The 15903-nt window shown below is 45.0% G+C and overlaps 2 protein-coding genes across 5 annotated transcripts in view; both read left to right on the top strand.

Annotated features, from left to right (window-relative positions):
- Nucleotides 1–15903, top strand: part of lnpep (leucyl/cystinyl aminopeptidase) — a 44685-nt gene that overhangs the window by 8758 nt on the left and 20024 nt on the right. For all 4 annotated transcript variants that reach the window (XR_013962551.1, XR_013962552.1, XM_080738081.1 and 1 more), the window contains 6 exons: nt 290–384; nt 2794–2996; nt 3988–4099; nt 5011–5268; nt 6265–6455; nt 11656–11794. Coding sequence is in view for 2 of the 4 variants with exons in the window: in XM_080738081.1 (XP_080594207.1) it covers nt 290–384; nt 2794–2996; nt 3988–4099; nt 5011–5268; nt 6265–6455; nt 11656–11794 (998 nt within the window). In the remaining 2 variants the exon portion in view is untranslated. The remainder of the gene's footprint in view (nt 1–289; nt 385–2793; nt 2997–3987; nt 4100–5010; nt 5269–6264; nt 6456–11655; nt 11795–15903) is intronic.
- LOC308295113 (eukaryotic initiation factor 4A-I-like) lies at nt 14059–15288 on the top strand (the record flags this gene model as incomplete). Its single annotated transcript, XM_080738082.1, has 1 exon — nt 14059–15288. The coding sequence occupies one exon, from the start codon at nt 14059–14061 to the stop codon at nt 15286–15288; it is 1230 nt and encodes a 409-aa protein (XP_080594208.1).

Here is a 15903-nt window from a genome sequence, read left to right as displayed (position 1 = left end):
CAGATTTCTAGAAATATGAAATATAGAAAAAGATTTTAATTTGGGGTTAGGATCAGGATTAGACATTTAGAGGTTAGGGTTAGGGATTTGAGATAGAGTTATGCCTGATTTACACTTACCTACGCATTGGTGCCGTGCACCCAACAATAGACGCTCTGCGAGCTCTGATCTTGTAGATCTGCTATTTTTCGGCTTTAGGCTCATGGTTAAAAATGGAAATAAAATAATTGTAATCTGAATATGTTGATGTCCTCACAAGTATAGTAATAGAAACGTGTGTGTGTTGCAGAGCGGGCCAACCTGCCTAGGAACATGATAGAGAACAGCATGTTTGAGGAGGAGCCGGACGTGGTGGATCTGGCCAAGGACTCCAGCGCCTTCCCGGTAGGACCGCACTGCCATTAACACACCATTAACAGCCATTTACAACCTTAACTCTTCACTTAATACTTGATCCTCACTGGGGTTGAGTATCATATGTGATTTTTATGCGATACCGGTGCTAAACCGGTAGTTTTAAAACGGTGCCGGTGCTAGAACAGACTGTTTTCACAAAAACAGTCAGTGACATTAATGTCATTAACTCTTTCTCAGCCACGGGGAGCCACTTAATATTAAAACCGGATTAAACCGTACTTCTTCTGTACTTAAATTAGCCGGACCGGAATCTTCCGTACTAGGTCATTAAAAACTAAATAACTAGTGATAATGATCGAAAAAAACGATCGGCAGCCCTTCTCCATCTCTTCTTCGACTGATCTAAAGGGATCATTCTCTCAACCCTTTGAACCGGAAGTGCTTCTGGTAGCTTTTCGTACTCTATAGCAAAAGTCCTGTTCACTTTCATTGTAGGAGGAGGCGTTAGCATAGCATCTGTCCGTGATTTTTTTCGATCAGAAAAAAGTTGACATGGGCGCTGCATACGGAGTGGATTACATTAGTTTACCTCGATGTGCACGGATCGTGCACGTGAAGCGCACGGGGAGGAAGATGCCTCCGGCAAAATCCCCACTATATGCCAATGCAGATCGAGACAATTCGCTGGTGAGTAAACAACAGCCGATCGGGATGGGGAAAAAAGAACATGGGATCGTGGGACCGCGCTGATGGTCTTATACAATGAATGCTGTCTCAGATCATAATACAATAATAGAAATTTCCGGCTAGTCCACCGACAGCCTTTCTGGGCAGGCTGTGGAAGTGTTAAAATGTAATTAATGTCATTTTTAAAAAACTTTAGTTTAAATAAGTAGCTTTACAGGACATTACATACAACAAAAAAGGAGAAATGTCAAAGAAATGTGTCACTAAATGAGAGTTTCTCGTCCATCTTTAGTCAGTCCACCTTAAGGCCGGCTTAGCTCTTCTAATTAGCTTGTTAGCTTGGGAACATTGCCTCTGTGAGAGTGTTTTAACCAGATACACACCATGGATATCATGCAGTCCATTTGAAAGCTTTGCAAGAGAGTTGTACTGCTGAAGGAACCTCAAACTACTACAGTAGGTACATTTATTCACTGACCAACTAAACTGTGTGGACCCTGTCTGTCTCTGTCTCTCTCTCTCGTACACACACACACGCACATGCACACATTCTCCTCTCTCTCTCTCTGTCGCTTTCTCGCTCGCTCTATCTCTCTCACTCTCTCGACCACACTCAGCTGTTGCAGTTACAGTAAGTACATTTACACTGGAAGTTGATTGATCTTTTTTAACTTTAGGAATTTTTGAACCGCGTTTTAAGTCAGCTAGCTAACAGTAGTCTACATGCATTTTTTAAGTGTGGTGCGAAGCTCAGGCACAGAAATTACTATACCGAAATGTCTGTGGTGTAAGAAGCCTTGTCCTCACTACTGCAGTTGAACAGTTCAGAATAGCTAACTACAGCCTTTCTCTCCCTGGAACTTTAACACGCTGGAATAGAAGCCATTATTCATTCAGCTATTTTCAGCAAAAGCTTTCCCAAAAATAACAGAAAACAAGAAAATACACCAGTGTAGAGCCCTGAGGGACTCGTATAGCAGTGGTTCCCAAACGCTTTAGCTCATGTCCCAAAAGAGAAATCACTCATGTTCAAAGCTTTCCTTCAACTACATGTAACTTTCCATGGAATTATCATGACTGGACTATATGGCAACCATGCGCATCTATCTTTTGAGACCATCGGATCGTGGATTGGGTCGACTTTTGAAAAACTTTGGAATTTTTTGTTTTAATTGGTGAAAGTGTCTTTTTGATTAAACCTTTTTAAATCTTTTGAAATTACATACAGTATATACTGTATATATTTTTTGAATGTAGGAAGCGATAAAAAGGGGATATTTACTCGCGAGCTATAAAGATTGGTCCCGTGACCCAAAGGATGGGTGTGTTCAGGAAACAGTGATGTACAGTATATAGGGGTTTAAAGGAGTAGTTCACCCCCAAAATAACTTTTTTTCTATTGATTACTCATGCCATGGAGACTTGAGTTCAATATTATGTTTTGGTTTTTTGTCGCATTCCTGAGACAAAAATGTAATTAAAGAAATAAAATAAATGTACCCTGATGGTTTCCTCATCCAGTGCCATGCATTCGGGTCTCCATCCAGGGCCATGCATTTGGGTCCCCATTCAGAATCAATGGGGTAAATTTACTATAGTAAAATCTTTGTCTTAGGAATGCGAAAAATACAAAAACATATTATTGAACTCAAGTCTCTATGGCATGAGTAATCAATCAAAAACATTTTTTGGGGGGGATTAACTACTCCTTTAAGTGGTTCACGTGGTCAATCCCACCATGCATTGCAGGTGTTCCCGGCCCTGGACCCAGACGAGGCGGTGTACGAGCCTCGGAGCTCTCGGCTGCTCGTCCGAGGCCTGGGAGAGAACGAGCTGGACGAGGACGAGGAGGACTACGAGTCTTCGGCCCGCCTCCTCGGCATGTCCTTCATGAACCGCAGCACCGCCAGCCGGCCCAGCTCCTCCCCCTACACCAGACAGTCCCCGCCCAGGTAACCCAGCTCCTCCCCCTACACCAGACAGTCCCCGCCCAGGTAACCCAGCTCCTCCCCCTACACCAGACAGTCCCCGCCCAGGTAACCCAGCTCCTCCCCCTACACCAGACAGTCCCCGCCCAGGTAACCCAGCTCCTCCCCCTACACCAGACAGTCCCCGCCCAGGTAACCCAGCTCCTCCCCCTACACCAGACAGTCCCCACCCAGGTAACCCAGCTCCTCCCCCTACTCCAGACAGTCCCCGCCCAGGTAAACCAGCTCCTCCCCCCACACCAGACAGTCTCCGCCATTGCCCCATCTGCATTTATTTGAGATAATTAGTGTGGTTGCCCCTTCATAGTTAAAGCAGTGGTTCTCAACCTGTGGTACATGTACCACTGGTGGTACTTGAGCCCCCCTCTGGTGGTACTCAGAGGAGTCTGCCAAAAAAGAAGAAAGAATTCAAAAATGGAGTGAAATATTGACATTATACTACAGGTAATTCTTCTGGCCAACTAAGTGAAATAGGCTCTCCAGCAATGCTGAAATGAGCATGACAGCACCGTTAATAGTAGATTTGAGAACGGATTAATTCATCAAATTATTGGCTTAGGAATGCAACAAATTATTGGCTTAGGAATGCAACAAAAACTAAAAAATCGCCATGAATTTAAATTGGCTTCTAGTGTTAACTGTGCATACCTGAATAAGATGGGGTAGGTCTACGCACTTTATTCTAACATCAGTTATTATGGTGGTACTTGGAGAGACAGATACGGTATTTTCTGAGGTGGTACTTGGTGTAAAAATGTTTAGAACCACTGATATAGACTATAGTACTTGTCCGACTTTATTCCATCTTCCATCATCTCCTCCAAAGTAAACTTGTTTTTGCCGCACTGCTCCTCCCACAGTTTTGGTGGCATGCACTTGGGCCATATGGAGATCTCTGATGTCATGGGTATATGCCACCTATATGGGTACTAATGTGAACGTTTTAAATGTTCAGGTCATGTTCGCGGCCCTCGGCGCGCACCATGGTGGTGTGTGTGTTGTTCCTGGTTATCGTGGCGTCCATGACCATGGTGTTGTACTTCCTGCCTGGCTGTACCTTCACCAAGGTGAGAGAGACACAGCACTGCGCTGTCGGGTAGAAACCTCTTATCTCCATATCGTCACTGTCGGGCAAAAGCCTCGTATCTCCAGGTTTCAAATTTGTACGTTTTTTTTTTTCTTAAAGAAAAGCCCTGCTTCATCATACAAGGCTGTCGCACAAAACTAGTGAAAATATCCAATCGACAAGCACACAACGCCTCGCGGTGCGAGGCGTTGTGTGCTAGTTGATCGTCTATTTTCACTATTCTAAATCATTTTTAAAATTAAGGTTTCCACCCGACAACGATATTTTTTAACTTCTTTTCAAAGGTAGCAGATAGACAATCTTGAAACGTGGCGCGTAAGATTACATTGAATGTATTAATTCATGTAATGTTTTTTGAAAAGTTGACGTATTTAGTGTTTCCACCACTAGAATGTTATAACTACACTCTGTTATACATTTCCAATCATTCTAGTGGGGAGCATTAGGTTTGCATTCGGATTCAGGCTTTTTGATGTGGTGACGCAAAGCAGTGGTCCTCAAACATCAAATTGATATGTCTTTGGCCACGGACCCCCATCTGAAAATAGTTTGTGCCAGAAACCCCATAAGGGAAGATTTGTATTGTAAACATATATTATTATGTACTGTATATATTATTATTCCAATCTTGAAGAAAAAAAGAAAAAATAGCAGATCCATGTAGATCGGCCATTTTCCAATAGCTGAAGTATTAAGTAAGTATTAAGTGATTTTGATGCTATATTGACAAATCTTGCTGGGGACCCCTAGAACCCCGCTTCCGTTGGACCCCTGGGAGTCCACCTTGAGAACCACTGAGGCAGAGAGTCTCCTCTGATGTGTGTGTGTGTGTGTGTGTGTGTGTGTGTGTGTGTACGTACACGTGTGTGCGTGTGCCTGTTCGCTCCGCAGACGGGCTGTCGCAAGCCAAACAGCACGGCTCCCCTGGAGCCCGTCTACCCACAGTCCACCACGGGCGAGCCCTTCCCCTGGGCCGAGTACCGCCTCCCCGCCAGCGTCCGACCCCTGCACTACGACCTCTCGCTGCACCCCGACCTCAAGAGCCTGACCTTCACCGGCCGCACTGTGATCACGCTGTCCGTCCAGCACCAGACCAAGCGCCTGGTCCTGCACGCCGCCGAGCTCAACATCACCAACGCCACCTTCCAGGTGTGCTCCTCCTTACAGCCCTAACAGACCAGTGGTTCTCAACCTTTTCAGGCCATGATCTGATCTACAAGCTTAGAGCGCAGCACTCTGTGCGACGCTGTGAGCTTGTATATCTGCTATTCTTTAATAGTTAAAGCATAAAAGGATGGTCAAAGTGGTTCAAATCTAAAGTGACACAGATTCACGTTCCAGGTCTTAATGGCTCAAGCAAATTATCTGGGGACCCCCCCCCCCCCCCCCCCCCCCCCCCAAAAAAAAAATATTTGGTGATCCTCCTATGGGGCCCGACCCGCAGGTTGAGAACGTGAGGAGCTCAATCGGCTGAGTTTTTGGACGAGGTTGATGCCCACTCGCGGCTTGGGAGCTTTTGGCTACGCTGAAGCTTCATGGCAGGGAACGTTGAGTGTAGCAACATTTTCATAAAATACCAAAGAAGTGTTTTTTATTTACGTCGCCCACTTCCACTGTGCTTTCTGCGGAGACGTGCATTTAACATTGAAATTCTATGATAGAATGACAGACAAATAAAACGCAGTAGGCCTACTATGCAGGAAAAAAGGAGGAAAATACCAAAGAAGTGTTTTTTTATTTATTTACAAATCGTTCGCTACCACTGTGCTTTCTGCGGAGCCGGAGATGCGCATTTAACAGAATGACCGGAAAAAAAAACGCAGTAGTTTATTCTTTTTTATTTTCACGTTGCCCGCTACCACTGTGCTTTCAGCGGAGACACGCTTGACACAAGAGGTCTCCCACTCTCCCTCTCCTGATTCTAGGGTTCAATTGTAAAGAAAAAAAAGATCAAATCAAAGATCAAACCCAGACATCTTTACTCGAAATACTGGGCTTGCTAGTATTTCCCATCTCTTTGCTGAACATAGCTGATCTAGCTTGTTAATCTATTCTCAGTAAAAAAAAAGAACTGTGGCAAACAGGTTTTGAGCGTTGATTTATTTTCATATGTAGCTTTGATTGATCCATGACTGTGTTGTCCAGGTTGGTGGTGGGCCGCCCAGTGTGGTTACGGTCCTGGAGTACAAGCCCAGGCAGCAGATAGCGCTGAAGTTCACTGAGGAGCTGCAGGCTGGCCAGCGCTGTGTTCTGACTCTGGAATACTCTGCCAGGCTCTCTCACAACTACGACGGCTTCTACAACAGCTCCTACGTCAACGCCGGCGGCAACAAGACGTATGTACTGTGTGCAAACACTACAGAACGACTTTATGACTGTTTTCATAGTCTCTGCCAGGCCGATGGCCTCCGTCCATCCGTCCGTCTGTGAACAACTTCGTCACCGTTGGCCAGTGGTGGAAAAATTACTCACATATTTTACACAAGTAAAAGTATCAATACTGCAGTATACTGTAGAAATACTCTGTTACAAGTAAAAGTCCGGAATTCAGAATGTACTTGAGTAAAATATGAAAGTGTTGGCATCAACATGTACTTAAAGTACGAAAAGTAAAAGTACAAAATGTTTGATAATAGCTTATCTACAAGCGTTGTGAGCTTGTAGATCAGCTATTTTCAAATGGCCATGGTATAAAATAGGGCTAAAATGGTTTGTGTATATGGAGTAAAAGTACAATATTTGGATCCGAGATGTGGTGGAGTAGAAGTAAAAGTATTTGAAATTGGAAATACTCAAGTAAAGGACAAATACCTCAAAATTTTACTTAAGTAAATGTACTTGGATGCCAGAGCAGAACCTCTGCCCTGCATTTTTCACATCTGCCACCAGACATATTGTGCCACCAGGAGGCCGATTATTGCAAAACACACTTTTTGATATTACTCCTACAGATTTTGTCCAAACATCACGCAAATTGGTAGATTCAGTACACAGTGTCCCTCCCTATAGTCAAGACCGATCTGTCCGATCTTTCTTTTCCAACCTGATACTGTAGGCTAAGATTGGCCTCTAAAGTTTCAGGAGAGCAGGAGTGGTTTGCTTTGAACAAAATGCCTATAATCCTTTCTGTGTGGAGTTTGCATGTTCTCCCCGTGTCTCCTAGGGTAGATACCCTCACAAAAACATGCAGTAATCCTGGTCTCTATAATGCCTCCCCCTGGCCAGCCGGGGCGCCTGATGGAGGGGAATGGAACTGGTTGGAATAACGTGTTCCTTCCACGCGCTACGTCCAACCGGGGAAGCTCCCCCTGTCAGGTGATAAGAAGCGGCCTGCTCACTCCTCATGCATTGAAGGAAGCATGAGCTCAGTTCGGGGCCCTCCCCAGGTTGGCAGAGGGAGAGTAGAGCCCAGGATTACAGCTTAGGCAATTGGCACCGGGTGAAAAAATGGCTTACAAAAATCGTGGGATAAAAATGTAGATAAAAAAAAAATGCCTATAATCATGAACGCAGCGATCCCACTCGCCTCTATAATGACTGAATTCGTAACATAGTTGGCCCAACTTGGCCCACAATAAACTACCTGGCCTGGCGGAGACCTTTGCTCCGAGGAGCACTTTTTCTAGTTGCACGTCGTTTTCTTTTTTTTTTTTTTTTTTTTTTTTTCCATTTCTGAAAGAAAAGTTTCAAATCCCTCCCCCCAATTGACTATTTTTCTAATTAAAATGTATTACAGATGATTTTATAATAGATTACATTGATTATTTAGATTATCTGTTGCACGTCTACTCAAGTACAAGCACTTTGTTCACCACTGGTTCAGGGTTCTTTATCTGTTATATCGAGCGGATGTGTGGTTGCGCTCTAAACTTATTTTGTTCCGTTTTCCTCAAGAAAGGGGAAGCATGAAAACACTTATCTCATAACCATGCGCTAATGAAGACCAAATGCTCTGAAATTATCACACAACTTCCCTTTCATTTAGTAGAGTTTATCTATTGACTGGTACATTAATGCCATAAAATTGGCTAATAGGAGGGTATGAACACGTCACTCTGACTCAGACATAACCATAAACAACCCCGCGACGCGCTCCTATATATAGGCATATTGGAGATCCTTTCCTCCAGATCCAGTGTTCCATCAAGTCGTTTTGTAACGGTTCGTTCGGGCTGACTATAAAATGGTCCGGGGTGCCAGCCAGGGATTTCACCTGGCAAAATGTTCAATTCCCAGCAAGCACAGTCAGGACCTGGACCAATCAGTGACGTCTCGATTGGGGCTAGATCAATTCAAACCATGACTAGTAAGATCTGGCCTAGAATTATCATCTGATTTCAACCAACATAAATCCTGCCCACGAAATCGGACGTCCTGGATCTATCAGAGAGGGTCCGATCGAGGCCCGATAAATATCATAACTAGTCGGATATCTTCCAGAATATAACCTTACATGCTCATATTTCAACTAACATTACAAACAATAACAACCAGTAAGACTCCCTAATCGGGAGATAAGCGACCGTAGGTCACTTATCTCCACAAATAGGGCAAAAATGTGTTTTGGCAAAATCTTCCTGATCCATGTTGATGACATGAGTGTAGACATACTGTGTAGTGATTTTCGTGATTTTAGGGCAAAATCTGTAGGAGCAGTGTCCAAAAATGTGTTTTGAAAAATCGGCCTGGAGGTGGCGCTATATGGGAGAGATTCATGTTGTGGGATGAGTGTAGACATACTGTGTACTGATTTGCGTGATTTTAGGGCAAAAATTGTAGGAGCAGTGTCCAAAAATGTGTTTTGCAAGAATCGGCCTCATGGTGGCGCTAGAAGAGGGCCATGTGAGAAATTAGGGGTGGGGTCTCCGCGCCGGCAAGGCGGGCGAATAGGTACCGGCCCCGGCTGTCCCGGTCGCTCCTAGCCGGAGTTACGGCATTTTATGTGAGCTGCAGTGTAGGGGGTCCTCCACTGGGGGCGCCACCAATTTTGCATCCGTTCTGGAGCACCAGGAGTCGGTGGTCCCCGGGAATTCCCCGTGAGCAGCCCCGTTGGGGTGGTCATTTGGTCAGTTTAGCACATTTGGTCATTTTTTACATCTGGGGGTCCCCCAGGGACCTGGGGGTCCCTGGAGCTCCGGGGGTCCTTGGAGGTTGTAGTTTGGCAGGTAAGGAGTGTGTGTGCAAAATTTGGCATGGATCGGGGCAACGGTTGCGGAGATATGAGCAGGGCAAGAGTGTGACGTGTGAGGTGTGACAGACAGACTGACTGACGGACTGATGGACGGACTTACACTTTGTGCAGGGTTTGATAGTAAATGCGACCTACGGTCGCAATAATCCGGTCAAATAAAAAAGTCCATATGACGTCCTGGTAATGACGTCAAGATCATCTTCATAATTTATGGGCTATGATCTGGCCTAGTTCTGAGTGTCACCGGAGGACGTCATCATGACGTCATTTGGCTTGCAGGGTTAAGTCAACCATTATCAGATCTACAAGCTCGCAGTGCCGCGCTGTGAGCTTGTATATCTGCTATTTTTCACTGGTTAAAGCATTCAATAATTCTAGGCCTAATGCCTCATTCACACTGCAGATATATAGTTGAACGTTTTGCTTGCTTGGTCAATGTTATCTCAATGGAAACCAGCTTTAAAGCTTTCAAAGCTTTGTTCTGTGTATGTCCTGTATCTTTAAAGCTGGTTTCCATTGAGATTACATTGACCAAGCAAGCAAAACGTTCAACTATATATCTGTAGTGTGAATGCAGCATAAGCCTGCACAGTAAGCAAGTTGTACAAAGCAAGCCCTCTCTTTGTTTCTTGTCTGCACGTCCGACCTGTACTCACGGCCAGAAAGTTTGTTGTTGGTTAGTATAGATCCACGCTCCTCCGAGGGTTTGCTATAATTCCCAGTCAGCAAATGCGTCCTCCCAGCGCGTTCCTCCAACGAACCTCCTTCCTCCGATAACCGAACATAAACGCGTGCGACTGAACAACTTTGAACGACTAATAAAACAACAAAACGTGCGCAATGCGGCAGCAAACAATTCTTGTTTGACAGATACAGAGATCTCCATATATGGGCATAAAAAGGACACTGGTAGACAGACAGATACAGAGATCTCCATATATGGGTATAAAGGGGACACTGGTAGACGTACAGATACAGAGATCTCAATAGCATAAAAAGGACACTGGTAGACAGACAGAGATCTCCATATATGGGCATAAAAGAGATACTTGTAGACAGACAGATACAGAGATCTCCATACATGGGCATAAAAGGCACACTGGTGGACAGACAGATACAGAGATATCCATATATGGGCATAAAAAGGACACTGGTAGACATACAGATACAGAGATCTCCATAGCATAAAAAGGACACTGGTACTAGACAGACAGATACAGAGATATCCATATATGGGCATAAAAGGACACTTTTTAAGATCTCCATATATGGGCATAAAAGGGACACTGGTGGACAGGCAGATACAGAGATCTCAGTATATGGGCATAAAAGGGACACTGATAGACAGACAGATCCAGAGATCTCCATATATGGGCATAAAAGGGTCACTGGTAGACAGACATACAGAGATATCCATATATGGGCATAAAAGGGACACTGGTAGACAGATACACAGATCTCCATATATGAGCATAAAAGGGACACTGGTAGACAGACAGAGATCTCCATATTATGGGCATAAAAGGGACACAGGTAGACAGACAGATACAGAGATCTCCATATGTGCATAAAAGGGACACTGGTAGACAGACAGATACAGATATCTCCATATATGGGGATAAAAGGGACAAAGGTAGACAGACAGATATAGAGATCTCCATATATGGTCCACGTTCCCTGTAACTGTGAAACACAAACATCTTGGCCACATGGTCAGGCCTCCTAAAAGAGACTAAAGACACTGGGTGTACTGTTGGGTGGTTTGCACGGATTTAATGTTTTGCACTGAATGCCGATCCTGAGGGGATCTCACCTCAGAATAGACTAGATGGTATTAAATGGTATTTATATATTGTAAAGCGCCTTTATCCAATGCGCTTTACAGAGACCATTCATTTCACCCATTCACACACACATTCATACACCGATGGTGGAGGAAAAAATGCAAGGCACCACCTGCTCACCGGGAGCAACAAGGCTCAGAGTCTTGCTCAAGGACTCGTCGACACTAAGTCTGGGGGAGCCCGAGAGGAGGAGTTTAGGAAGTGATTCAAAGCAATGGTTCAGTTCTACATTTTGAGGTCTCCCCTTAACTCTGACAGTGTACACATGGACAGGTCCATGTGGTTCCATTTTTACACTGTCAGAGTTACAGACTTGTATGGGTCAATTTAGACCCCTCTAAAGGAAAGTCCCTGGAATCCCCTTTGAGAACCACTGATTTAAAGAAAGACAGCACCTGTATGATTCCTACTATATGTTTGCTTGCAAGTAAAGTAAAGATCAGACACTCCAGAAACTTGTGTTTGGCACCAAGTGTGTTAAGACCCTGCTCTCCTCCGCAGGGTCCTAGCTGCCACCCAGTTTGAGCCTCTGGCTGCCAGGAAGGCCTTCCCTTGCTTTGACGAGCCCTCCTTCAAAGCCACGTTCCTGGTCAGGATCACCAGAGAGCCTCGCTACATCGCTCTCTCCAACATGCCAAAGGTAAACCGCTCAAAGAGCAACGTGAATGCATTCCACTGCGCTCCATCCTAGTAAACTGTTAAAGGTGCCGTAATATAGGGCATAGAAGTGGGCGTGGTTTACTGGTGCCACAAAAAAAAATCGCCCCTTCATTCTTCCCATAGGGGTTTACAAAAACATATTGATATCAATTATTTTAAGCCTAGAATCAAGCCATCGAGGATCCTGGTGAAACACAATCTTTTTTTTTTCTTCACCGAATCATGATCCTGGATGGCGTCATTCTAGGCTTAAACTAATTGATATAAATATGTTTTGTTAATCTCTATGGGAAGAATCTAATTTGTAATTATTTTCGCCTCCAGTAAACCATGTTATTATGTCTAATGCTTTCAAGATTGTCAAGTGGACCCTGGTCCAGATACGGTTGAGAACCACTGTTATAGTTTGAGGATCTTAAAACATTGTTATAGCTTGTGGGTGTTACCTTCGCAGGTGACCCGAGGGACAGTAGTGCACAGCGTTGAGTCGGTCGGATAGGCGGTTGACCACATCCACCAGAAAGGGCTGTGGCCGTGGCAGATCGAAGTTGAATTGCCCACACCTGCCATTTGATTACTTAGTCTACTTTCCACAGTCAGTTTGCTCTCTTCAGACATTCTCCACAGACGTTTACCACTGCACAAGGACTTTTCCAGAACCGCTGATCCCCAGATATGCACATATATGGGCATGTCCATACGGTATATGACCATACTAAGAACATCAGGGATATCCATATATGGCCATTAAAGGGACACAGGCAGACAGACAGAAACAAAGATCTCCATATATGGGCACAAAGGCACACAGGCAGGAATTATTGTATAAATGAAGCGAACGTGTTAGTTTATGCAGGACACGGGAGTCGTCCCGCCCAGCTGTAGTCAGCTGTCAGTCAGCTCTGTCCTCATTCCTCATTCTCGTATCTGCTGGACATTACGTCACAAACCTCTCTATGAGTAGGGAAGGCTCCCTTAAATACGGGTTGCTTTCTCTACCTATGTTTGGTTTCCGAAGCTTCGGAATCATTCGCTGCTAGCTGCCTCCTCCACCCCAGCCTCCACCTTTGCACGATCAGTATGGCTAATCTCAAATACTTGTGATTGTCTGATTAAGTTACATGTCAATGGTGTTAAGCTCAAATACTGGGATTTTGACTAAGTTACATGTCAATGTATTGCTATTGTTCTGCTATTGTATCCTTATGGGGGTATTGCTTAGCGTTCCCTGATTTTGCTTAGCATGCCCAAAGAGCATGCACAAAATTCAGGGAACATCTCTGAACGCGGAGCCCATTAACACCAAGATTAACTGTATTCCATTGATGCAATAAATGGTTAAATCTACTTAGACGTGAGTGTTCCTGACTGAATTTGCATAGTTGCCGAGTGGCTCTTTAGAGTAATGTAATGTATAATAATAATAATGTAGAACATTTGTTGCACTACTTTGAATCAGGAGAATAATGATGATCATCAAGATATACACATTATCTTTCAAACTTTATTTTTCATATGCATAGTTATATTTTAAGCCTTTATGCTTTGTGTATTACCCCCCAGGGTATTGACTTAATGAAATTAACTCATAAAAAGCACTGCTCACTTCACAATGGGTGTGATGTTTGTAGTTGGTATGAACTCTGCCATCCACTTGAATTAGCTACTGTATACTTTTATAGTTAGTTATAGCGCTCAGTGTGAATGGCCCTTTACTCTGGGGATCTTGCACGTCAGAAATGATGCAATTTGATAATGCATTCCCCATCTGACAGCTGCAATATGTTTTGGGTCCATTTTATGCCCATATATGGAGATTTCTCAATATGTCTGTCTGTGTCCCTTTTATGCCCATATAAGGAGATTTCTACATACTGCACGTCTGTCTGTCTCTTCAATGTCCAATGTCGAGTCCTGTGTGAGGCATGCCCAAATTTGGAATCCAGGCCAGTCTATGACGTCATACTGATGATGTATGGGGAACTCCATAAATGGAGATTTATCGTCATTTACGAAAACACAATTTACATTTACATATCCCATATTGTTGACAACAACAATGTGTTGATGTGATAATTGGGTTGGGTTGCCATGGTTACTGCTGCTGCTGCTCTGACATCACTCCATATATGGATATGGTTGACTCATCGTGACATCATCAGGAATGACAAGTATATATAAGGGCCGCAGACTCTGAGACTCTGACAATAGTCAATAACACAAGAGAGAAGCCAAATAGTCATAATGTCAGCCGGATATGAAGTGAAGAGAGACCACAGCAGTGGCCCAGAGGGCATGGAACCAGCTGGGATCATCGAGAGCAGCTGGAGTGGGGAAAACGTGGACAGTTTTGATGACATGGGCCTGAATGAGACTCTGCTCAGGGGGATCTTCGCCTATGGTTTTGAGAAGCCCTCCGCCATCCAGCAGAGAGCCATCGTCCCTTGCATCAGAGGTTATGATGTGATCGCTCAGGCCCAGTCTGGGACGGGGAAGACCGCTACCTTTGCCATCTCCATCCTTCAGCAACTCGATGTGAAGAGCGACACCACTCAGGCCCTGATCGTGGCCCCTACCAGGGAACTGGCTCAGCAGATCCAGAAGGTGGTCCTGGCCCTGGGGGACTACATGGGTGCCAAATGCCACGTCTGCATCGGAGGGACTAGTGTCAGGACCGAGCAGAATAAGCTCCAGGCCGAGTGCCCCCCACACATCGTGGTGGGAACCCCCGGGCGCATCTTCGACATGCTGGCCCGCGGGTTCATCAACTCGAAGCACATCAAGATGTTTGTGCTGGACGAGGCCGACGAGATGCTCAACAGAGGTTTCCGTGACCAGATCCATCAAATCTTCCAGAAACTTGGAGGAGACGTTCAGGTTGTGCTGCTGTCTGCCACCATGCCCGATGATATCCTGCAGGTGAGCAAGAATTTCATGCGCGATCCAGTGCAAATCCTGGTCAAGTCAGCGGAGTTGACCCTGGAGGGAATCCGCCAGTTCTACATCGACGTGGAGCAGGAGGACTGGAAGCTGGAAACCCTGTGTGACCTGTACGAGACCCTGACCATCACCCAGGCCGTCATCTTCATCAACACCAAGAGGAAGGTGGACTGGCTCACAGAGAAAATGAAATCCAGGGACTTCACCGTCTCGGCCCTGCACGGAGACATGGACCAGCAGCAGAGAGATGTGATCATGAAGGAGTTCCGCACCGGTTCCAGTCGAGTCCTCATCACCACCGACATTCTGGCCAGAGGTATCGATGTGCAGCAGGTGTCGCTGGTCATCAACTACGATCTGCCCGCCGAGAGGGAGAGCTACATCCACAGGATTGGCCGCGGCGGTCGCTTTGGCAGGAAGGGCGTGGCCATTAACATGGTGACGTTGGAGGAAAAGCGCACCCTGAGAGACATCGAGAAATTCTACAACACCACCGTGGAGGAGATGCCCAGTAATGTTGCTGACCTCATCTAAGAAAGAAAAAGATTCCCTGCCCTCCATTTGGTTCCAACCCTGTTCCCCCTTTCTTGGATCTTAGTCGCCGATCATCTCTGTGCTAATGCCACGACAACCTTTCGGTTGGACTACGGTCTCCCTCCACTTTCTCCCCCATCAGCATCCCCACCTTGAACCTGTAATGGAAGGATGTGGGATCGTTCTGATCCTAGTTAGTCTAATGGCCATATTTGTCAGGCAAGGATGGACTGTTTTGTAACCAGATTTTTCTGCCAACTGTACTTTTGATTTGTTTCTCCTTCATCCAAATCCCCACTAAAACCGCCAGAACTGTCTCAAAAAAAAAAAACTCAATGTGAAAACTTGATGTGAAAAAATAAATAAAATAAAAAAGTAAAATGGGCCTGAAATACTGTATACTGTCTACAACAATGTAGAAATGGAACGTTACATTTTTGAACGTTGTCGAATAAAGCACTTTTATAATACTGGATAGGATGGGGCCATCTTTATTAGGCAAGGATGGCCTGTTCTGTAACCTGCTTTCCCTGCCTGACTGCATTTTAGATTTATGTTTCCTTCATCCAAACCCGACAAAACCTTCAAAAATCGTGTCGCCAAGACATTGACTAC

Source organism: Nannobrachium achirus (assembly GCF_963921795.1).
Source record: "Nannobrachium achirus genome assembly, chromosome: 12".
Classification (NCBI taxonomy): domain Eukaryota; kingdom Metazoa; phylum Chordata; class Actinopteri; order Myctophiformes; family Myctophidae; genus Nannobrachium; species Nannobrachium achirus.
Note: the sequence above shows the minus strand (reverse complement) of the source record. Positions and strands in the feature narration are given on the sequence as shown.